Genomic DNA, 24236 nt, shown 5'->3' on the forward strand with positions numbered 1-24236 from the left:
CGAAATTTCATTGCCTTACATTAATCTGCGTTTTTCCATTTCTTTCCGTTGATTGATTTGGCTTTTGAACGACGGTTATACAGGAATGATATTGACGTTTTCTGCTACATCTGCGGGCATTACACACTGTCATTGGACAGGAGGAACATCACAGGATTTGTAAAGTGTGCCTACGAGGCTTTTTTGAAGTCACGTGGGGTGACCAGGATAAGTCCTGGACACCGTGCACGGTGTGCAAGACGTGCGTTGAATACTTCCGGTGGTGAACGAAGGGTGCAAAAACTTCACTGAAGTTTTGGATTCTGATGGTTTGGAGGGAGCCGTTAAACCATGCATAGGATTGTTACTTCTGCTTCATTAATACTACTGGCATCAACCAAAAGAATCGGCACAATCTCCTGTACCCTGACCTTCCATCTGCCCGCCGTCCAGTTGTTCACTGCGAAGAAATTCCTGTACCAGCGTTCACAGAGCTTCTCGACTGTGGCGACGTGGCCACCAGTGAAAACGAGGGAGGATATACAGAAGAGGAGTATAAAGCACAAGATGATCTACAACCGTTTTCACAATGTGAGCTTAATGATCTGGTTCGGGATCTCAGCTTGCCGAAGACATCCTCAAAGCTGTTGGCCCCCAGACTCAAAGAGAAAAATCTACTTGGTGAGGACGCGCGTATCACTTTCTTTCGTAGAACGCATTAAGAATAGATGGGATACTTCTGCCAGGAGGAAGACCACATGTACTGTCGAATTGTCGTCGGTCTTCTCGGTAAACTCAGCGCTCCTCCATACGATCCGAGAGATTGGCGACTCTTCATTGACAGCAACAAGCGCTCTTTGTAGTGTGTGCTCCACCACAACTAAAACCAGATCGCCTCAATCCCTCATGTAGACTCCACAACTCTCAAAGAGAAATATGAAGCAGTGAAATACGTGCTTGAAAAAAAATACAATATGAGCTGCAGCAATGGACTGTACTGTATCGACTTCAAGATTGGGAACTTTCTACTTGGTCAGCAGTCCGGGCTCACGAAGTATCCATGCTTTATATGTATGTGGGACAGTCGAGACAGAGCTCAGCACTATGTAAAGAAAGAGTGGCCGGTGCGAGATCAAATAATGCCTGGGGCGAGAAACATCATAAACGAACCTCTTGTTGACCGAGTGAAGATATTGATCAATTTTCCTTGGAAACACGAAGGCAGCAAACCACCGCCATACTCGTTAGCATCATGATAGAGGCCTTCCAAATACTCGGGTATTTGATGAGTATAAAGTTCCACTTGCTGTTGTCGCACATAGCGAAGTTTCCTGAAAACCTTTTGGGGTGACGAGTAATGAACAGGGAGAAAGATTCCATCTGGACATATGCCAAATGGAGGAGAGGTATCAGGGAAGGTGGGACACAGTGGTGATGGTGGACTACTGCTAGTTGCTGAAGAGAGACAACCCAACAGCTGCTTGCACACGGGAATCGAAGAAACGCCAATTTATGCCGTGAACTCTAAAATTTTGTGTCACGTGAATTTGTATATATTGACTGTTATTTCTTGAGAAAACAGAAAAAATCGTCAGGGTTTTTTCAGCGGAACAAATCCGAAGGAATTTGTTTTTTTTTTACGCAAAATAGATTTTTTTTTATTATTAAAATAAAATTTCATTTTAGTTTCATTGGTTGCATAATGATGTAAGTTTCTCCTTTTATATATTTATGTTTTGCTGAGGCTCTTGGACATAGGGCAGAACTATTCTTTCGAGTTAGAATTTCACTGTCTAGCGAAAAGAATTCCCTATTGTTCTTCTTGTTTTTGAAGTTTGTAAAAATTAGCCTAATTTAACTGCAAAACTACTACTACTAAGAACTCACCGTACCACCAAGCCGCCTGAGGCCAACACAGCTACGCACGCTCCTCCTCCACCCCAATCTATTCAAAGCCTCCCTTTTTACACCCGCCCACGAAGTTCCCATTTTCTTTAAATCTTTCTTTATGAGCCCAGGCGGGGACGACCTGCTTTCTGTTTAACCCTAGACGGTTGACTGAAAAGAACAATCTTCGGCAATCTGTCATCCTTCATCTGCACGACGTGCCTTAGCCACCTCAACTTTTCTTTCATCATAGCCCTAGAGAGTGGTATTGAATTACATTTTTCGTATAGCCTATTGTTTGAAATAGGGTCAGTCAGTCGGTTACCCAGAACAATCCTTAAGCAATTTCTCTGGAAAACATCTAGCAAATCTTCATCCGCTTTTCGGAGCGTCCATCAGAGCCATATTTGACCACTGTCATCACTGCAGCTCCTAATATTCCAATCTTTGTTGGCACACTTATCTTTCTATTCTTCCAGACTTTTTTTTTAACTGTGAAAACCCTGAATGATTTTCAAAAATATTTTTTTGTTACCCAGTGTTATAGTCTACAACCGAACATATTATCATTTTTCGTATGCAAAGAGAAAATCATTGTAATAATTGCTAATTTGATTCGATAGATGGAGCAGGGCCGTATCCAGACTTTTTCAGGGGGAAGGAGTTACAAAAAAATTATTCGTTGGGGTTTTTATTTTTTATTATTTTATTTTTTTATTATTTTTTTTAATGTATGAAAAATTTGGCCTTGAAATAGAGCATCAATATTAAAAGAAAATTAGATAAAACTTATTTTTGAAATTTCTGACTACCAAAATAGATTCATGACAAGTGTGAGATCGGTTGTTTGGATTTACTTTTGATTGGAGCTTATAATGTTATAAAATTCATCAATTAAGAGGTGAGGTTGGTCTTTGGTTCGTTATGGTTCGATATAGCTTGATATGGAAGATTTAAAAAACAGAATGGCCAATGTAAATTCTTTTTAGATTAAAAGGCGTTTGGAATAATAGGAAGATAAGCATACGAATTAAGATTCGAATATTGGAAGCCACAGTTATGACAGATTTTGTATGAGCGTGGACTATGTTAGATATGCTAGGTGTTTTCCATAAATTTTACATGGATAGTCCTGGGTCTGGTAAGGGGGGGGGGCATAGGGTGTTTGTTCGACTCGTAAAACGTAAAAAAAATATACACCTAAAGACATTTTTGATGCGTTTTCAAAAAAAATATTTTAAAAGCCTCCCCCTCCCGCTCTCCCTCTAAAAAAACTTTCGCGGAAAAATATCCTGGATACGGCCCTGGGTGGTTATTTCACTGACCGAATATGTTTGAATTACTTGTAAAAAAATGTAATTGGATCCCATCCCTCGGGTTGTAATAAAAAAAAATTATAATTATAGGGCTAAGTGACTTTTAACAGATAAATTATTATAAAAACGTAAGCAAAGATGTTTTTTTTGTCATTAATTGGGAATGTAAAGGAAAAGTATGATTCATCCCTGAATGGGATGGGTAGAGGTTATAAGAGATGATTTAAAAAGAATGTTTGAGGATGTCCCGAAATCTATTAATCAGTATTAGTAACTCATTTTCTTTTAATAACCATTTTCTTTTTTTTGTCTCTAGTTGTGTTTTCTTTTAGACCAACCTTAAAAGCTATGCTGCAGACCCAGAAAATAACTGGCGGAAGAAAGATGTTGCCATTTGGCTGGTCATTACAATCAAACATCTTTCCAGAGGATCACCGAGGGAGTTTGATTTGATTTTTTTTTTTCAGAAATACATTCTTAAAGATTTGGAGAGTGAAAATGGTATGTTGTTATGCAAGCTCATTTATGTTTTGTTCAACTTGTTTGCCTATTTTATTGAATTTTTATGTTAAACTAATTTGAAATGGCGTATTTAAAAGAATTTTGACTGCAATAGTGGTTTTAAGGTATATTAGGAATTTTAAAACCCTGCTAAGTGTTTAAATCACGTCTAAGCATGCTGGGACTAATATATAAGGGCAAATTTATTCATTATTGTAGATCGTTTATTACGGCTCTGGGAAACTGGAATATTTGACCATGGTACAAGCGTAATTTTTTTCGTCCTGTTTTATGATTTCAAGTCGGTCAAAATGGTCGAGTATACCGCTTTTCCTTTACCCGGTTTTTTTCTTTTACTTATTTCGTATTATTATTTTGTCTTCTGCAGCTTTCCAAAACTTGCTTGAAGAACTAAATATATTGCTTTTGTAGAATGACCCCTTAAGTAGATGTTGTTTTTTTCATATAGCGGATCTTCGACAAAATATCTTTATGAAATATATTTTCTTGTTGAAGAAAATAAAAACTTTTTATGGTCAAAATTAATTCTATACTGATACTACTACTGAAAAATCGCCAAGAGACCTACCAAGTCACCAGAGACCAACACAGCTGCACGTGTTCCTCCCTCACCCCCATTTATTCTTTATGTGTCAGACTATAGTTTTCCATAGTGTTAACTAAGTTAAGAAGGAAGGGAAGAGCCAATAATGCTATGAAAAAAATAAGCCATATTTCATGCGAGACTCAGTTATTGATTTTTGTGCATACGATTTTATCGGAGATTGATTCGTTTAGTCCTGTTACTTCAAGTTCAAAAATAGAATTGCAATTTAATTTGAAAGTTTAATTTGAAGAGTGCGATTTTTGAACTTGAGCAGTTGCTTAGTAGTAAAATGGTATTAGGTCCTCGAATAGCCATTAAAATTTCTTACTTAAGTACAGATTTACTAGGTACTATTCACCTTTTGTTATTTACCTTTAGAAAAGAAATCTTTAATTTGGGCTCAAAATCTGGTCAATTTTCTGGGTACCGCCAGGCCAAGGCCTGCTGTCACAGAGAAGTCGACTCGTCGCTAAAATACTAGGTTCTATTATATTTTTGTTTTGAGAAAAGACATGTCTTTAAAAAAAAGTCCATATAGCTCCAATGGAGTTATAACTCTATGTGGAGAAAGATTTTCCATAGAGTATTTCATGTCTCTGAAATCGAGAAAGAGTGGAAGTCTACCAAGTACTTTCTTGGGTTCTAGTTTGGGCTGTAGACACAGATTGGGAAGGTTCATTCATCTACTACTATTATGTATAAATTATGTATAAATTTATTGCCCATCATAAATGTAAAATGCAACACTGATGGAGTATAAAGAAAGAAAATGAAAGAAAAAAAAATAAATTCTGACAAATACAAACAGAACCCAAACAGAGAAGAACAGACAAGAAGAAAAAAAATTACAAATAGGGGCAATTATATGTAAGAACAAACATATTATCAAGGACGGACAATTTCAGAGGTTCTTTCACCAATAATCTGCCTCTGATATCTCTTACTTCTTTTCTGTACCGCAGACACTGGACTTGCAACTCTATACTCCATTATAACTATGGGGCTAGCAAAGTCTTACTTAAATTTGATGTAAACTCAATCCACTGTAGCCTATGTATCTAGCCAATGTTCAGACTTGCAAACTAATGTCGAGAGATAAATTTAATTAGAGGACAGCTTTTATTTCATTAGAAAAAGCTTTTGAAGAAAGAAATATTTTTTTAGGTGGCAACTGTGGTGAAAAGACTATAAATTTAGTCAGAATAAAGTAATCTTTTGTAGCTAACTTTTAGGGATATATTTTGAGCTTGGTATTTAGAATCTAGATGGTAGCCTCTATTTTTATAGTCTCTTTCAGCGCCATATATGCTTGCATGTACAGCAATGGACCAGTATATCAAGTTGTTATTATGTTTGTAAATTTTAATTGAGAAAAGAAAAAACTTTACCTGGAAAAATCGTCGAAATATTCCAATTAATAATCCAGACCATTCTAACGAAAATATTATTAAATGAAACATTTTCCAAAAAAGTTATGCAAATAAACGTTCCGTAAATTAAAATTTATTTTGAGTTTAATAATGTTAAAAAAAAAAGTTGATAAGAAATGTAGCCTTCAACTGCTAGCAGTTGAAACTGAAACAAACAGATATTGTTTTGAATGAATGGATGAAACCTTAAAGGAACATAAATGAATTTGAAGCCAAACTTAAAAGAAACGGAAAACACTATGATTCAATAAATAAATTGAAATGGGACACTAAGTCCAACTGAAAAGTCATTGCAAATAAAACTGAGTAACAACCGCCCTCCCCCCGTGAAATCCCCTCGTGGCGAGAGCGTGCTGAAAAATAGTGCTGTTCAGAAGTGAAATTAACCTACTTCCTTCTTTTAATTTTACTTACGTTAACGTTGAAGTATTTGATTGACTTATAAATTTCTACTTTTATAAAAAAAAATAAACGATTCTTTAGACGTATATAAGAGTCTACTTTCTTTATAAGTAGATAAGAAGTCTACTTTCTATAAGAAAGTAGATTTATTCCAGTTATTTATCCATTCCGTTTTAAAGAAAATATTGATAAAAGAAACTTAACCCAAAATTATCCAAAGATAAATTTATCCAAAGACTGCCTGTTATTCAATAATGTGACTACTCTTCTTTGAAAAATGACTGAATGTTTTTCGATATGATTTAAATTTCATTAATCTTTATTATCAACTCTATTATTCTAACTACTATTAATTCTTATTTATTAATTTGCTAATGATTAATTAATTAAACTAACTAATTAACTATATTATTTCTGGTTTTATTAATTTTTAATAAATTAATTAGTTTCTTTATTATTTAGTTAATACTTAATTTAAATAATCTAAGTTTTAATTAAATTTAGCACGAGATATCATTTGTTATGCTTTAAAACTTTGTGAATAATATTAGGCTACCTATATTTTAATATCGTTTTTTCTTTTCTTTAAAAAATGACCGAATCTTTTCCTATAAAGATTAATGCCTGTTAATTTTTATTATTAATTATATTATTTTAAGTTATTCTTAATTTTTAATAATTAAATAATTAATTTAAAAATTCAAATTAATTTAATTTATTGATTAGCTCCTATTGTTACCAATTAGTATTATCAATAATATAATTAATCGATATTTATATTAAATTTTAAGAATAATTTATATTTGTTATTCTCTAAAATTTGAAAATCATATTAGGCTACCTTTAACTAATTAATGTGTCTGCTCAACACCTATGTTTTCCAAAATATCGAATATCAATTAGAATTTTTCATGCATTTTCTAGTTCCCTTCTACATTGATTTGTGCTACCCCATGAAACCGACAGCCAAATTTATAATTTATGGACATGTCTTATGTTTAAATAAAAGAAAAGTAACCAAAAAAAAATTTTTTTTTTGTAGTTTGTCAAGTAATAAAATTAACCTTTATAATTTTAATTTCAGTGGATGAACTTCCTCGTGGATTTCAGTGGATGAACGTTCTTAAAGCAGATGCTATCAAATATGTGTTGACTCTTCTTCAACATGAAAAAGCTCCATTTGGCTCCATGAGTGCTCAAATTCGTTCCCTTACAAAACTTTTAGCTGCTTCCAGTCAAGTGGTTATTTCCTATGCAGCATTTGCCCTGCTGAAAATATTAGAGAAAAATGAAGAAACATTAGAAGGGTGGAAAATATCAACTTTTGCAGAGTTTCTTTTAAGTAAGAAAGTATATTGATTCTACATAAATTTATATCTTCAAATGCTAGAATGAACTTCTTAATAGGATCATCTGGGAGAAGGAGGGAGCTATTTAGACTTACATTTGTGTCAAGATTGCTATCTTACCCCCTGTTTGCAGGCAGGGTTGCCAACTGGACATATTTTATGTCCAAAAGACATATTCCTGTGTTCCCAGACATAATGACATAATAGGGCAAAAAGGGACATATTTTGCAAATTTATGACATAAAATGGAATATTTCTCTGCTAGTCCAAACCAAATTAGTGTTAAAACTACTTATCTAGCACTAAATTTACTTAACTACTTACTTTCTACTAATTTTTTACGCTTTATACTGTATATTTCGGAGTTGCTTGCGCTATCCTGGAGACAACTATCTGCAAATACTCTTGAAATTCTTTACCAGTTTGTATTATTTCATCTTTAAACGACTTTATTTTTCCTTGCTTTTACGCTACAGTAAAGATAATAGGCAAGCAGGCACCTTTTTTGATAACAATCGTTTCTGGCTTCCAATAGTCAGGCAAAAACATCTATCTATTTATCAAGTATTGTTAACTGAAGATGAAAAGTTAACAAAAGAATAAATTTGAATTCTCGATGATCTGGAATCGATTTTGGTATCAATAGATGCATCAAAAGAATTAGCTTATTGTGCTGAATCTGAATATATAATATTCTTTAAGTTTAGTGTTACCCATCAAAGGCTACTGGCCCGAGAAAATTTGCCAAATTTTTGAAAAAGGTGAAAACCGCCCCTTAAAGTTAAAGAATCTTAATGGAAATCACGACATCAGATTCAGCGTATCAGAGAACCCCACTGTGGAGGTTCCAAGCGCCTATCCGTAAAAATATGAAATTTTGTAGTGTTTGCCAAAAGAAGCATCACGGATTCGTGTTGTGGTTGTTGGTGTTGCTTTTTCCAGAGGTGCTCGTGCCAAACCAATGGTACTAGAATATCGCAAGAGGGCTCGTTAAAACGAAAATTAAAAAATTTTGAGTCCTTTTTAAGTGACCAAAAGATTGGAGGACAAATAGCCCCCGTCTCACGCCCTTCTTTCCTGAAAGTTGTCTGATCAAAATTTTGAGATAGCCATTTTGTTCAGTATAGTTGAAAGGTACAATAGATATGTCTTTGGAGATGACATGACCGCTCAGAACCACCAGAGGAAGGGCCGCAAGTCATCAAATTTCTCCATTGTGTACATATAGCATTTGTTATAGGGAAGCATACCGACATTTTCCAAGGGGGAAGGAGATCTTTTGGGGATGGATTTCTCAGGGGAGAATTTCCCATTTGGATGGGAAGTTTCTGGGGTTGAACTTTTCAGGGGAAATTCTACATGGGGAGAATTTGACAGAATTTGTATACAAAATTTGTGTTGTTTGTCTTACTTTCTCGTTGTTGATCCCATTGTACATGTGGAGACACTTTGAGGGAATTGTCAGGAGGAAATTTTCAGCGGAGTTGGAATTCTCTGGGGATCTTTATGGAGGAATTTTCCACAGGAGAAGTTTTGCATAGATGAAGTATCACCAGGAGAAATTCTCCATGGGCAATTTCTGGGAGAGAAGGTTTCCAAGGGGGGGGGCTCCACTCAGGGATTTTCCCAAATGACCTTAAAAAGGATCAGAAACTAAATGAAAACAAGTCTTTCTTCAAATAAAAGTATGCTAATGAGTATTTTTCAGGCGGAATCGTAAGCAAAACATTTTATGGGAAGAATTCGCAGCAGGGATGGAATTGTCCGGGGGGAATTTCCCGGCGGAAGAATTTTACATTGGAGGAACTTTATATAGAGAAATTTTTCGTCGTGGGATTTCTCACAGAGGAGTGGATTTCCTGGGATTATCTGAAAAACAATCAGAAATAAATAAAAAAAAACGAGTTTTTTTCTACCGAAAGTAAGGAGTGACGTTAAAACTTGAAACGAAAAGAAATTATTTTGTATACGACGAGAGCTACTCCCTCCTCAATACGCCCCACTCTATGCTAATTTTTGACCTTTTGTCTAATATTTCTTAAGAACGATTCTTGAAACACAAGGGCCGTGTAATTGAACCAAAACCTTTTTTAAAATTCTTAAAATATTTTAGCGTGAAGAGAGGGGTATTGAGGAAGGGGGAGCTCCCCTGATACACGGAATAATTTCTGTTTGTTTTAAATTTTAATGTTGCTCCTCACTTTAAGTAGAAAAAACGTGTTTTTTATTGAATGAATGAAAGAGCGACTAGGTTACAATCAATTTTTACTTCTGACCAAGGCAAATCGTGTAGAAAGCGTTTTCATTAAAACTTCGAAAGCTGCTCGATTGGAAATCGAAAGTTCTAGTGCCCTTTCTAAGAATCATAAGTGATTGGAGGGCGAACAGCCCCCCCACGCCCGCCATTTCCCAAAACTTGCCCAATCAAAATTTTGAGATAGCCATTTTGTTCAGCATATTTGAAAGGTCCAGTAGTTATGTTTTTGTGGATGAACCCCCCCCCCCCCCACCCCAAAATCTTTCAGGGCAAGAGCTACGAGTTATTCTAGTTCTCCATTATTAACATATAAGATTTCTATGGAAGAGTTGGTTTTATAAACTTTGGAGGGATTGAAAATAAGAAGTTTTAGGGCTATTTTTAAGAGTCAAAAGTGGTCAGAGGCAAACCAGCCAGCCCCCTCCACTCACATCTTCTGTTCCCTAGGTGCATCCAACAGAAGTTTCCAGATATTCATTTTGTTAAAAATGGTCCAAAGAACATATAAAAATGCCCTCAGCGTTGACACAACCCCTAAGAGCCCTGGGACAAGGGTTGTAATTTATGCCCCTGGGGCATATAAGGTTTCATGAAATGGTTAGTCGTATAAACTTCAGATGGGGCTCATTTGATGTAAGTTGAGTGCCCTTTATAGTCAAAAGTGATTTGAGGGCAACCCCCCCTCCCGCACCAATCATTTCCGGAAACCAGCATCCAATCAAAATTTGAAGACATCTATTTTATTCAGCATTGTTAAAAAGTCCAGTAAGTATGGCTTTGGGGATGTCACCCCCCTGATTGATGGGCAACTCAGCTTACCTAGCGCTCTGCAACGTCGCTTGACTCCTGGATTGTACCTTATGACATGTGCAAGAATTACTGATTGGCAAAAGGCTACTAAAAGAAGTGAAAATGCTGACCCTCATGCCGGACCATACCTGTCAAGAGAAACTCTCGTAGGAAGATGAGCTTTAAGCACCCACAAGAAGTTTTTTACTCTTTACAAGCTCCTATGACTTTTGTGCTTTCACACTAGTTCATTCTGTATGGATGTACTAAATGAATCTTATTCGTTTTCATTATATTCGATATTAACTGACCACTTTGAAAGAGGTTTACAAATCGGCAAAAAAAACTAGTTTCTGAGATTTCAAGATGTACATATTACGGACATACTGTAGACAACATATGGACATAATTTGGCTAAAAAGGACACATTTTCAGATGCTAAAGGGACATATTCATTGTCCAAAAAATTGGCAACCCTGTTTGCAGGTTGTGTCAACCATAACTTCCTATTTTCGAATCGAGGACTAGCTGGATTTGGCCTTTTATTTATTTGCTCTTGTTTCTTCTCTTTCCTTTCCTTCTGTTCTTTTTTTCTTCTGGTGTCCCTCACATCAGTTTTATGTAGGTATGGTGTCAACCTTGCTTTCTTAGATTGTGTTGGTATGGTGTCAACGTTACATGGTTAGTGGATTTTAGGATGAATTTAAAATTTTGTTCTTTTTTTATTTTATAACTAGCTTAACCGTCAAGCGTCGTTGCGACCTGAAAAGAAATTGAAAGAACATCCCCCCCCCCACCACTTTACCCCTCAAATGTACCACTTGGAATACTCTCTCCCGCAGAAAATCACCCAGTCCCCGTGGAATTTTTTTAAAATTTATAAGTATTTAAGAATTCCCTCCCATCCCATGAATATGTTCCTGTGAGCCATTCTCTCTCTGAGAAATCCCCCTCCTCTCATATGGAAAATCACCCCTAAGAAAAATCCCACTCTGACAGTTCCCCTTCATCGAGGAATCTTGAAGATTTTTTGGGTGAGAATTTTGCGGAGAGAATGTGGGTGAGAATGTGCTTCTTGATGGTCAAATACCTAAAATATTTCTCTTATAGTTTTTATCTATAAATAAAATATTCGATGTTTAAGACTGTCGGTAAATTGATAAAAAGACAAGTGAATCAAGTAAATAACCCCATGTTACTAAAAATGGATCGTTGATGGACATGGCTAATTTTATAGGTTTAGATGTATTTAATTATCAATTGATTGCTCGAAGTTTAAAAATATGTAAAATTTTGGAATTCGAAAAACTTGCTGCAAATATTATTTCTTTGTAGATAATCTTCTCACTGCATTATCATTACCTGGGAATTATGAAAACTACCACTTGCTGCAAGCCCTGTTGAAAAGTCTTCTAATTCTTGAGAATGAAGCTACTCCGTATGTAACACGAGTTGTGACCGAACTGAATGCGATATTGAAATTTGCGGTGCAAGAGTACGATTCATCCCGATATCAAGTGAACCATAAAACTTTTTTGTACCACCGAAATATTTTCGAATGTCTATGTGCAGCAATCAGGATTGTCTTCATCAGGATTGATGCCTCAATCAGGATGGATACCTTTGAAAAACTTCTTTTTCCTGTATTTCAAGATATTATTTTGCAGAACAACGAAGGTAAGCTTAAATACACCTCCACATCACGCTCACATGCACTTCCACTAACTGCACTTATAAATTCTTTACTGTTTTCATAATGGCAGTAGTTATATAGACACGCCAAAAAATATTTTAGGAATAAAAAACAAATAGTATCTTAAGGGAGTTAAAATATAGGCGTTTTTCCACCACCCAACAAAAAATATTGAATCAAGGTTATTGATGAACAAGGCGCTTCTATACACTGTCTATGAAATTTTTCAGTAATCTCACTAAAAATTCTTGGTAAGTAATTGTTGTTCAAATTAACTTACAAAAGCAAAAGCTGTTTGTGGATTCTCTTGGTAAAATTGAGAGTCAATTTAAATTGAAATCGATCCAGCAAAGGAAAATTATTATGTCTGTCATGAAAAGATATTGAAACAACCTAATGAAATTTTCTTGCTTTTCAACCTTTTATGGTGTTATTACTACTACTACTACTAACAACAACTCACCGCAGCACCAAGCCGCCTGAGGCCAACACAGCTACGCACGCTCCTCCTCCATCCCTATCTATTCAAAGCATCCCTTTTTACACCCGCCCAGGGTCATAAATGCAGGTGAAGGAGGAAGGAGGCCTCTCAAATGTACACTCAAAAGGGCCCACTGGTTTGTCCACAAGTCCCATGAGTTGCAAACCTTCTCCCAGTAATGGGTTAAATTGCATAGTGATGCAGAACACCATCGCGGGAGGTTCCTCTATAGGAGGACAACTACGACAGGGCGTAAGATCCAAATCTATGGACAACCGCCTCTGCAAAGGGCTGCCTCGATCTTTTTGGGGTACCTGCAAGACTTGGGACCTTGCGGTCGACTCTATTCCCACTTGAGAAGTGGCGCCCCTCGAGGAAATTATAGGCTAGTAAACGACATAGAATTCGCATGGGATTCTGACTAATGGTGTTATTATAATCACTCAATCGAAATGACGACCCAGTTTGCATACTTCAGTAGTAATAATTAAAGGGAAACCCTGCCACAAATTCAACACCCCAACCGATCAACAAATAAACATTCAAACGGGGATTAGTCCATTTATTAGACAGTGAAAACAGATACATAAATTCTGGATATTTCGATCACATGTACAGCGATTATCATCAGCAGAAATACCTAAGCATTAAATTTAACACTAACATGTTTATACAGTTTTAATTCTATATATTATACATTTAATTTTATTATATATTTTATACATATTTATAGAGCTAGTTTTAATTTTAGTGCTTTAGTATTTCTGCTGATTACGATCGCTGTACATGTGATCAAAATATTCAGACTTTTGTATCTGTTTTAACTGTCTAATAAATGGACTTATTCCCATTTAAATGTTTATTTGTTTGTCATAGACAAGCAGTGTGGTCTTGAAAAAAATACCTAATCTAAGGTATTACGCAGATAATACGCCCAAATCGATCAGAAATGCGTTTTTTCCTCCTCATTTGATTCCGTGTTCTCCTTTTTCGTTTTCTGTGCTCCTTAAGACAAAGTATCACAATTTTAATATGCATATGTTGAGATCCTTATTGCTAGAAAGTGCGATTTAAGATGATTAAGGTATTTTGTTGAAAATATTCCAAAAACTCTGCCTCTGGGCTTCACATCCCCCTTCTAGTCCCTTGAGTAAGAGCTGTAAACCATAAAAATTGCCCATTGTTAAGATACAGTCGGCTCCCGACAACTTGATTACTTGAAATTCGCAATAAGTCGAATTATTGTCAATCCCCTTGAAAAACTTGTTTAAGTCGAAGAAAAAACCATGCAAAATTCGAAATAGTTTTGCCTTTATTTTTTAGTTCTCTAAATCGAAGTGACCCAAAAATTGCCTCTATAACTCGAAATTCAGTAGACGAGTCGTCATTTTATTTTTACTTTACCTCCACAAGTCGAAGTTTACCGACGGATCTCGAAGCTTTTTCAACGGACATATGTTAGTATAAATCCCTGTATGCAGGTTGCAACGTATAAACTTTGATATGTATTAATTTTGTGTAACATATTTTTGTATTAGATTCGGTTAATATTCAGCTGCCTATTTCCTAGCAAACTAAATTTATTATTGACATTTGAAAGTCAAGTCATGACATTTGAAAGTAAAGTCTTGATATGTCAAGTCTATTATACACAAATAAAGTTATTCTTAAATTTTTTGCGGTTGTAGGGAGTAAATTTAGTGATTTTGTGCCTCTGTAACTCAAATTCTTATTTGGTTTATCTTCGTGTGTAAGACGCAAGTTAGCACACGGTAAATTACCAATAGGTAACTTACCCGATAATGGTAAGTTTTAGGTCATGACTTACTGGTAAGTTTCTTAAGTGGTAAGTTTAAGTTTTTGATGAACAAAAATGTTCTCAATTGAAATAAATCCATCCCTAAGATAGCTGTCACTTCACTAAAATCTATCGTAAAAGAAATACTTTCATTAGACTTAATACATGAGTCATACCCCTTTGAGCTTATTCCAATATCGCTCTGTCGGACTACCTCTTTGTCATTTCCCGCCTGAGTAAAAAAGAAAAAAAAAGAAAAAAGGGGATACGCGATGAGTCAGTCAGTCTGAATAAATAAGACATTCATAGCAGAAATCAATTTAGTTTGGTAAGTTTGTGACTTTGACTCGAATTTTTAGACTGGCTATCTTTACATAATAAATAATCAGTGAATTATATATCTGGCTGTAATACGAGTAGTAAGGCCTATTAATAAGAAATATTACCGCCCAATCTCTTCTACTCTAGTATTGCGATTGTGACACAGCAGCAACTAGTGCCCAAACATAAATCTTTCCCATCATCCCACTAGATTTATTATTATTTCTAGACGAAGCGTCGTTATAAGGAGGTTTCCACAAAATCAAATTGAATCTTTTCTTTGGAATCTTGGCTTTCAAATGGATACTTGTCCTGGCATTTGCCAATGTTTTGACTGTTTATCTCATTTTACGATCTTATTCAAGTCTGCCTCAATGTCTTTAGTTGTTTTCCATGCTCTCTATCCGTCCATCACTGCATATGTTTATCAAATACTTTTCATGATTTATTGCATTCTTTAGTATCGGGTAAAAAAAAAAAAAATCAGATTTTTGATTTGTTAAACTGCTAATGTTACCAGCTTTTATTCTGCTTGGTGCAAGCTAGCCTAAAAAAGTTTTCTTTTTTTTGCATAAGTTGTTCTTCTATAAAAGCTATGCGAATAAGGTATCAAAACGGAAGGTTTGGTATATAGGATTTTATGAATGTAACATTATTGCAGCTTTTTCTTAAAGGTAAGATTACATGATGAGTAAAACCATGTGGTTTCGAATAAATTGCACGATTTAGTGCATGGATTTGAGCCACAAAAAAAGTCTAGCAATGCGCAAAACGCTGCGTTTTTCCGAACAATTGCCTCTTCAACAACAGATTTTGATGTTCCAAGCAGGGCTTCCACTATTCTCGAATTTTTGGGGATTTCCTCGAAAATCACCCAATCACGGTGCCACCCCTAGTGCCTATTTCAAGCGGCACACTGTGCAGTTTGTAGCTTGATGAACTGGAACGAGTTTCTAAAGTTTCCTGCCCTGATATGACTAGAGACAGGAATGCAATGATAGGGATTGACGCCATTTGTCCTGATAATCCTAGTGTAAATGAACTTTATACCTCGTTATTGAAGCTAAAATATCCCCACCATCAAACCATTGGGTGTATCCCTCACATTTTGAATCTACTTGTCTGAGATACTATGAAAAGCTTAGACCACTGTGTCAATAATATCTTTAAGGTCATATCATTTGTCGGGTCTCATCATATGGCTTAAGTTGTCCTTAAAGAAAAGCAGATTGCACTTTTTGGCAAAACTATCAGCAGATGAGTTTACGGATGCAGTAAGTCGAATCACTGAGCTTGCCAAATTTTTCTACCAATTTTGGAAGGTTGGTGAATCAGTTAACGAAAGATCTGAAGCTGACTTAGTCGGGGTCTTGAACACAGAACTCTGTAGCTACATCTCCAAAAGTGGTCCATTTTCCAAATCATTGTACTTTGATACTGCAAAGACTGTCGAATCAGCAGCTTGTTGGTGGGTTGATGTTTCTTTTTTTGCGAAATTGGTGCTTACGGGAGTGGCTGTAAAAATCTCAACAATTTGTGTTCCCGGCGCATCCTGCATCAGACTCTGTTCAGGTTATGGACTAGTACAGACCTAGGGTAGAAACCACATAAAGCATGAAACAGCGAACAAAATTCTCATGGTCGGTATGTCAATCAATAGCAAAAAAAAATGAGCATAGCCATGCAGCTTCAAAAATGCTTCGAAATCGACGTGAAGGGATGGAAGGGATGTTCACACTGCCATCATGTCTTTTTATCAATAGTTCACTGCCACGTGATAGTGGAAATGGTCTGGTGGAAGATGACCTGCCAGACATAGCTTTTGAATATGCGCCAGATGAGGAGGAGGAGCAGCAGTTACAGCAGCTCTTGTTTATCTTTGATTATCTTTTAAAAAGAATTATCTAAAGCCTAAAGTGCAATTTTTAGAATTTCCTCCCGTGTAAATGAAGTAAGAAATAAACAAATAAAATGATGCAAAAAAAATTTTTTTTTTTCTTTTCAATCTTTCAGAGAAGAGAGAATATTTTCTTTTAAATTCATGAGTATTTGAAACTTACCACTTATGTGGTAACTTACCAAATTTACCAGCAAATTATTCGGTAAGAGTAAGTTTCGAAACTTACCGGTAAATCTTGAGTGCTAGTTTGCCTCTACAGCTCGAACTATGCGGAAGTCGAACTATACGTAACGATGAAAAAAAATTGTGGCCCCGTGAATTTCGAGTTAGCGAGAGTCGACTGTATAAGGCTTTTATAGGAAGGGTAGTCGTATAAACTTTGAAAGGGGGCAGATACCCCCTCCAAATAGGGGGGCATTGAGAAACACTAAAACAATATGATTCAGATTCAACAAGGTTGCTAGGCCGGCTAAAGAAATTACCAGTGCATCTGTATTGACTGCAATGTGAGTTTTTTTTTTTTTCAACCACCTAAAAGACTACAATATGGTTTTGTCAAAGTATATTAAATCGAATCCATTGGTGTGCAATTATGCACACTAATATTTTCTGAATTAATTTTGCTTATAGCATTTGTATTAGGAAAAATGATTGATGGTAGAATCTGGAAAAATGATTGAAGGTAGAATGTGTTGAAGCTTTTTAAATGTTATTGGACCTTGCTAAAAACCTGTTTTAATGACTAGGGGATGTAAAGTAAAGGTGGTAAGTAATATACTCCATCAAAAACAACCTTTGAGCCTGACAGGGCCCAGGAAAATTCTTCCCAGTCCACTTGGATAAATTTGTCCCTTCAAATACCCCTCCCCTATCTTTGGTGCCTTCGCCTCTCCATCGCATGTAGCACTCACCAATACAAGTGGCTATAGAAGCCAATCAAACACAGAAGCCGACCATAATAATATACTATACAAATATTTGGCATGGTGACAATGAAAAGGCTTTTTCTCCGTTTGCCAGCCCCCCCCCCCATTTCTATCAAGTGAATATTCTACCTCTACAAATCGAGTTCTTTGTTCTGAATAGAAAACTCACGTGTACAAAAAAGTGCAGGACGAGAAATGGAAGCTTGTAAAGCAAATTATAGAACTTTTGATTCTGAAGGTGTAATCTAACCTGAAATGATCCTACTTAAAGATAGATCACTTGTTTGAATCTTGAAACATACTCAGCATGTTAGTGACGAAACGTGATGCCATAGTGACTAAACACCATGTATTAATCGCTAAGCGTCTTATATTTATGAATGAACGCCATGCAATTCTAAACAAGCTATTTTGTAAATTCCGATTTTGGCATGTACTTTTTTCAGATTTAATGACATTTGTATTCCAAGTGTTGGCACTGTTTTTAGAGCAGCGTAAACATGCAGCTGATAATCAGCTGATAGTACCTAAAGTTGAGCTACTCATGCCTAACTGGCAGTCTTGGAATCCAAATGATGAAACTGCCCCCGTCATTGGGGATGTGTTACTTCAAGATTTGTACATGGATTTGTTTCCTCGTCTATTATCATATCAACATCTATGGAAAAGTTCTGCCAACGTTTTTGGTCTTGCTAGGCTTATTCAAGCCTACTTAAAGCTGAACAGTAAAGAAATATGTGCTCGAAGGGGTCAACTAGTAAGTACATGATTTTCACTTTTGTTTCCTATATTTTCATGTTAACTCTTTATCTTTCCATTATCAGACTTTTCCTTGTTGCTGAATTTATCATAAATAATATCATTATAATAAATTTATCATAAAGGAAAACAGTAGTATAAATAGTAGGGATGTGGTACTGCCGGGAGTTTTGCATTCCAATCGGGAATTTCCAGTACGTAAATTCATGTATTTTTGGTTCATAACTTTTTTTCTTTTTTTTTTAATTATTGTGTTGTATTTTTGTTTGTTTGTCTTTGTGAATTTTGTTTTGTTTCTTTGTTTACTGTTCGATAATAAACATCAAAACAAGAAGAACAATAGGGAACTCTTTTTGCAAGACAGTGGAATTCTATAACCTATGTCCAAGGACCATCCTCAGCAAAAAAATAAATAAATAAAGGAAAAGAGACTTACAATAACATGCAACCATTAAAACTAAAATGAAAATTTTAAAACAGCCCCAGCATCCTTACTTTAGTGAAATTCAACCAGGAATGATAAATAAGGTGAGGTAAAACAAGGAAATTCGTTAAAATGAAAGAAAAATAATTAAAAACACAAGCTTTCACTGCTAATCTTGCCTTTCGGCAGCTAACTTCAAAGGTCTATTTGTGACTGGTTCTGTGTTAATGTCCACTAGTTTTTTTTTACATTTTTAAGATTGTTTTTAATTAAATTTGTGTATTGAGTATTTAGTGAGTATTCCTCCAGGTCTCTATTTAAAAAAATATTATATGTCTGATTTCAACTGCTTCTCGAACAGCCTATTTTGTGGCTGGGGTTTTCAAATACATGGATGTTTAAAGCAGAATAAAAGGAAACATTAGCAATATTAGAATATAAAGCTTTGGTGATATCATCTTTATGCCGTTGTAGGCGTTTCTCTAAATTCTGGTGAGTTCTACCTACATAGCATTTACCACAGTCACATGGTATTTGATAGACCCCTCTTTGGAGAGTAACTGGGGTTTTATCTTTACCAGAGATTGGGAAATTCATGATTTTGAAATTATAGTAAATACTACATACAGATTATTATTTTTTAATTCGTAGTGATTTTTTGGATGTATGGAAGGTAGATTATATTTAAGTACTTATCGTGATTCTTGCATGGTAAAATACCATTGATTTTACGGGAGTGTCTTTTCAGTCTACGGCTAATTGTATTATTAATTAGTAAAATGGGATACCCATTTCCAAAAACTATATCCCTAATAAAGTTTAGATCTCTTGTGATGTTGGAATTAGAGCAAATGTTTAGGGCACGACTGACAAGAGATATTACAACAGCTATTTTAACTTGTGGGGGTGGTTTGATTAAAATGAAGATATCTATTGTTTTGTGTTGATTTTTTTTGTAAATAGTAAAATCCAGTTTATTTCTGCTACGAATAATTAACACATCTAGGAACGATATTCTATTTCCAAGTTGAATTTCCAAGGTAAACTGTAAATTTCTATCATATGTTCAAGTTCAGTTCAAGTTCCATTTATTTCCATAAATAACAATAACAAAAACAATATCCCAAAGGGCTCAATGGCCCGTTATTTGGGAAACGACATAGAATAAAACACTAATATTAAAACTTGGCTTAAACAATACTAAACAATGTCTAATTTATAAATCTATAAGGAAAAGAAGTCAACTCACCGACAGTCCACACGAAACAGCGATCCTCCTATCGCCCGACAATAAGCAATAAAATAAAATTTTCTACATCATCAAGGATTCAACGTAAAAAAAAAAAAACAACCACCCCCCCCCAAAAAAAAAAAACCTAAGTTAATTTTCTCCATAATTCCAAAGTGATATTGCGTCATGTTTTTAATTGTAATGTATTAGCAAAGGGCTCTTCTTTCAGGGTATTTAAGTGTAATCTGAATCTGAAAGACTTGAGAATAAGATTTTCAATTCTGCAAAATTTTTAGAATTTTAGTCGGTTGATAATATTAGCGTATTTTTTGCCTAAACAAATGAAATAAACGATATCATTGGTCAACTGCTCCCCATAAAGAAAACATAAATACTGACGAAGATCAAACTGCCTTCCCATCATAAACATCAAAACAAGAAGAACAATAGGGAACTAGAATGTGCCTTTATAAATTCAGTAAAATGCAAGGTGCTAATATAGTATTAAGTTTTTTTGCAATTAGGTCTTTTTAGGGAGGAGGGTGGAGGGAGTAGGAGGGTAATGCCTTTTTAAGGATTAGGGTAATGTCTTGAGGCCTCTTTTTGTTATTTGTTTTCAGTTGTGTGCGTTAAGGTTTTACGTTAATATTTATTAAAATTGATTTGTTGTTTGTAATCTACTTATTGCGTCGCTAAGTAAAAAACAACTTATTCTTCTCTGAATGTAAGTTACCTCAGCTCTGAAAGCTATCTTTTCCTATGCCGCTGTGAATTATCAGGTTTTTTCATATTTTTTTTTCTTTTTAAATCACGTATCATGCTAATAAAACCAGTAATTAAAAACGAAATAGTACCTGTAATCAAATCTCTTATTTTCTATTTCCAGGAGCAGCTCCTGCGAAGGATCTCTGATCTGGTTTCTTGGCAAGAGCATGACCAGACTCCAAGCCAGCCAGATTTAAGCCAATATGGCTTAAATCTCTTGAAAACTGTTTTGGCCAAAATTCCCAAGTAAGTCATTTTGTCTCTCTTCACATCTTTTGTCTCTCTCCACAATCTTTTTGGATTGTGGAGTAGAAAGTCTTCTACTTGCTATAAAAAATTCACTTTCCGATTTCGTCATGTATTCTACCTCCATAGAGTTTCTGAAACCTTACAAAATTTAGTAGAAATGGAACCTTCTATTTTGTGCTTTAAACATAGTGATTGATTAGTTAAAAGGTAAAGGAACCCACCTGCAAGATAACATAGGCAGCGCACTAGCATTGCCTAAGTAAAGAACGATGTGGCCACAATGTGTTTTTTTTTTCTTCTTCTTTCTTCAACAGGCACTTCGTATCGAAGGAGTTGTCGTAGAAACTTTGAAAAGGGCTCAGTCGATTGGAAATTGGGGTGGCTAGTGTCCTTTTTAATAGTCGAAAGTAATTGGAGGGCAATTAGCCCCCCCTCCACCCACGCCCATTATTCCCCCAAACACATCCAAGCAAAATTTTGAGATAACCATTTTGTTCAGCGTAGTTGATTTCCAGATAGAAAATATGTTTTGAGGAGGACACTCCCCCAATACCTTCAGGGCAAGGGTTTTAAGTTATGCCCTGGGGGCATATAAGGTTTTTATAGAAGGCGTTGTCATAGAAACTTCAAAATAGGCTCATTCGATTGGAAATTCAAAGGGCTACTACCCTTTTCAATAGTCGAAAGTGATTGGAGCCCCCCAGGCACATCATTCCCCCAAACACATCAGATCAAAATTTTAAGATAGCCATTTTGTTGAGCGTAGTTTATTTCCAGATAGAAAATATGTTTTTGAGAAGGACACTCCCCCACAACTCTCAAGGCCAGGGTTTTAAGTTATGCCCTGAGGGCATATAAGAACAATGTTGGCACAATGTACTATTTTTATTTCTTATTGTTTTCCTTTAGAGCTGGGCACTTCATATGGAATTAGTCGTCGTAGAAACTTCAAAAAGGCTCATTCGATTGGAAATTCAAAAGGCAAGTGCCCTTTTTAATAGTCGAAAGTGATTGGAGGGCAACTAGCCCCCTCCCCCCCGCCCATCATTCCCCAAAACACATCCAATCAAAATTTTGAAACTTTGAGATAGCCATTTTGTTCAGCGTAGTTGATTTCCAGATAGAAAATATGTTTTTGAGGAGGGCACTCTCCCACAACCCTCAGGGCAAGGGTTTTAAGTTATGCCCTGAGGGCATAAGATAAGATAAGATAACGTGTATTTCAAGCCAAAATTTGGCCATGTACACAAATAACATACAAGATTAACAAATTACAGCACTCGTCCCAATAATAAAGAAAAAAAAAAATAAAATATAAGAACGATGTTGGCACAATGTACTATTTTCATTTATTATTTATTATTTTTTTCCTTTAGAGCTGGGCACTTCATATGGAATTAGTCGTCGTAGAAACTTTAAAAAGGCTAAATCGATTGGAAATTCAAAGGGCTAGTGCCCTTTTTAATAGTCAAAGTGATAGGAGGGCAACTAGCCCCCCTCCCCACGCCCATCATTCCCCCAAACACATCCAATCAAAATTTTGAGATAGCCATTTTGTTCAGCATAGTTGATTTCCAGATAGAAAATATGTTTTCGAGGAGGACACTCCCCCACAAACCTCAGGGCAAGGGTTTTAAGTTATGCCCGGGGGCATATAAGGTTTTTATAGAAGGTGTTGTCGTAGAAACTTAAAAACAGGCTCATTCGATTGGAAATTCGAAGGGCTAGTACCCTTTTTAATAGTCGAAAGGGATTGGGCGGCAACAAGCCCCCTTACCCCCTTGATTGGAGGGCAATTAGCCCCCCCCCCTTTCTCACGCCCATCATTCCCCCAAACACATCCAATCAAAATTTTGAGATAGCTATTTTGTTCAGCGTAGTTGATTTCCAGATAGAAAATATGTTTTTTAGGAGGAAACTCCCCCACAACCCCCCGGGCAAGGGTTTTAAGTTATGCCCTTTGGGGCATATAAGGTTTTTATAGAAGGCGTTGTCGTAGAAACTTCAAAAAAGGCTCATTCGATTTGAAATTCAAAGGGCTAGTGCCCTTTTTAATAGTCGAAAGTTATTGGAGGGCAACTAGCCCACCCTCCCACGCCAATCATTACCCCAAACACCTCCAATCAAAATTTTGAGATAGACATTTTGTTCAGCATAGTTGATTTCCTGATTGAAAATATGTTTTTGAAGAGGACACTCCCCTTCAACCCTGTACTAGAAAAATTTAAAAATAAATATGTTAATTATGATTTTAAAACTTACTTTTGTTTTACGAATGAAAAATTCATTGCTTATTTAGATATCAGCTGATACTAGATATCAGATATCAGCATGTCCTAGGATGAAAGGATTAGAATGGCTTTTCAGTCTTTGACGGAAAGTTAATACAAAACAGAAGGCAAACAGGGGTTAATGCTAAACCCTATGCTTTCTAAAAGCCAGAATATAATTATTACTTTATTGATAAAAATTCTTTTGAATGTTTTCACCTTTATAACTTTAAGAAATCGAAAATTAGTTGAGATTTTAAGGAATAAATATCGTCATAGAATAGAATAAGTTTATTTAACAAACAAATTACATGAATAAATAATTTTCTAAACTGGCCGACGGGGAGCAGGGCTCGATGTGTCGGCCAAAAACATAAAAAAAATAAAAAAAATATGCCGAAATAACAAATAAAGCATGTCAATAATGAGAAAAAAAAGAAGACACAAATGGTAGGAGATAACAGAGGAGGCCACCCCAGCGTGAGAACACCACAACAAATTTCATACTAAAATCCAAATTCACCAATCCCAACATCCAGGCAAAGAACAATTTTTGAAATATGTTTTTTCAAAGAAAATCGGCTCTTGAATCTTGGGGACGCATCTATTAAATTAAATTTATTTGCAATGTGAGGAATCTGGTATCTGATTGAGAATCTAGCTCTTTCAGATTTAATTGGGGGGAAGGCGATACTTCTTGGAGCGGACGTGGTGGGCAGGAGAAATGGGAGTCTCAATTATACCCAGATCATGGAAATAATTTGCCGAAGATTGGATATCATAATACCACATTGCTGTATGCAGGTCTTTCAGTTGTTTGAGATTAAGAATATTGAGAAAAATAAATAAAGTTTGGGTTTCTGAAAGATTTTGAAGCCTCACTGGGCGATGAACAAAAGTAC

The 24236-nt window shown here is 35.6% G+C and overlaps 1 protein-coding gene across 1 annotated transcript in view; it reads left to right on the forward strand.

Moving 5' to 3' along the window:
- The window catches only part of LOC148940329 (exportin-2-like), a 104469-nt gene that overhangs the window by 60168 nt on the left and 20065 nt on the right, over positions 1–24236 (forward strand). The window contains exons 7-11 of the mRNA XM_089105837.1: positions 3515–3683; positions 7207–7464; positions 11853–12194; positions 18083–18393; positions 20937–21061. Coding sequence (XP_088961963.1) covers positions 3515–3683; positions 7207–7464; positions 11853–12194; positions 18083–18393; positions 20937–21061 — 1205 coding nt within the window. The remainder of the gene's footprint in view (positions 1–3514; positions 3684–7206; positions 7465–11852; positions 12195–18082; positions 18394–20936; positions 21062–24236) is intronic.

This window comes from Artemia sp. Qi Xiang Cuo, chromosome 20, assembly GCF_049724085.1.
Source record: "Artemia sp. Qi Xiang Cuo chromosome 20, ASM4972408v1, whole genome shotgun sequence".
Taxonomy (NCBI): Eukaryota; Metazoa; Arthropoda; class Branchiopoda; order Anostraca; family Artemiidae; genus Artemia; species Artemia sp. Qi Xiang Cuo.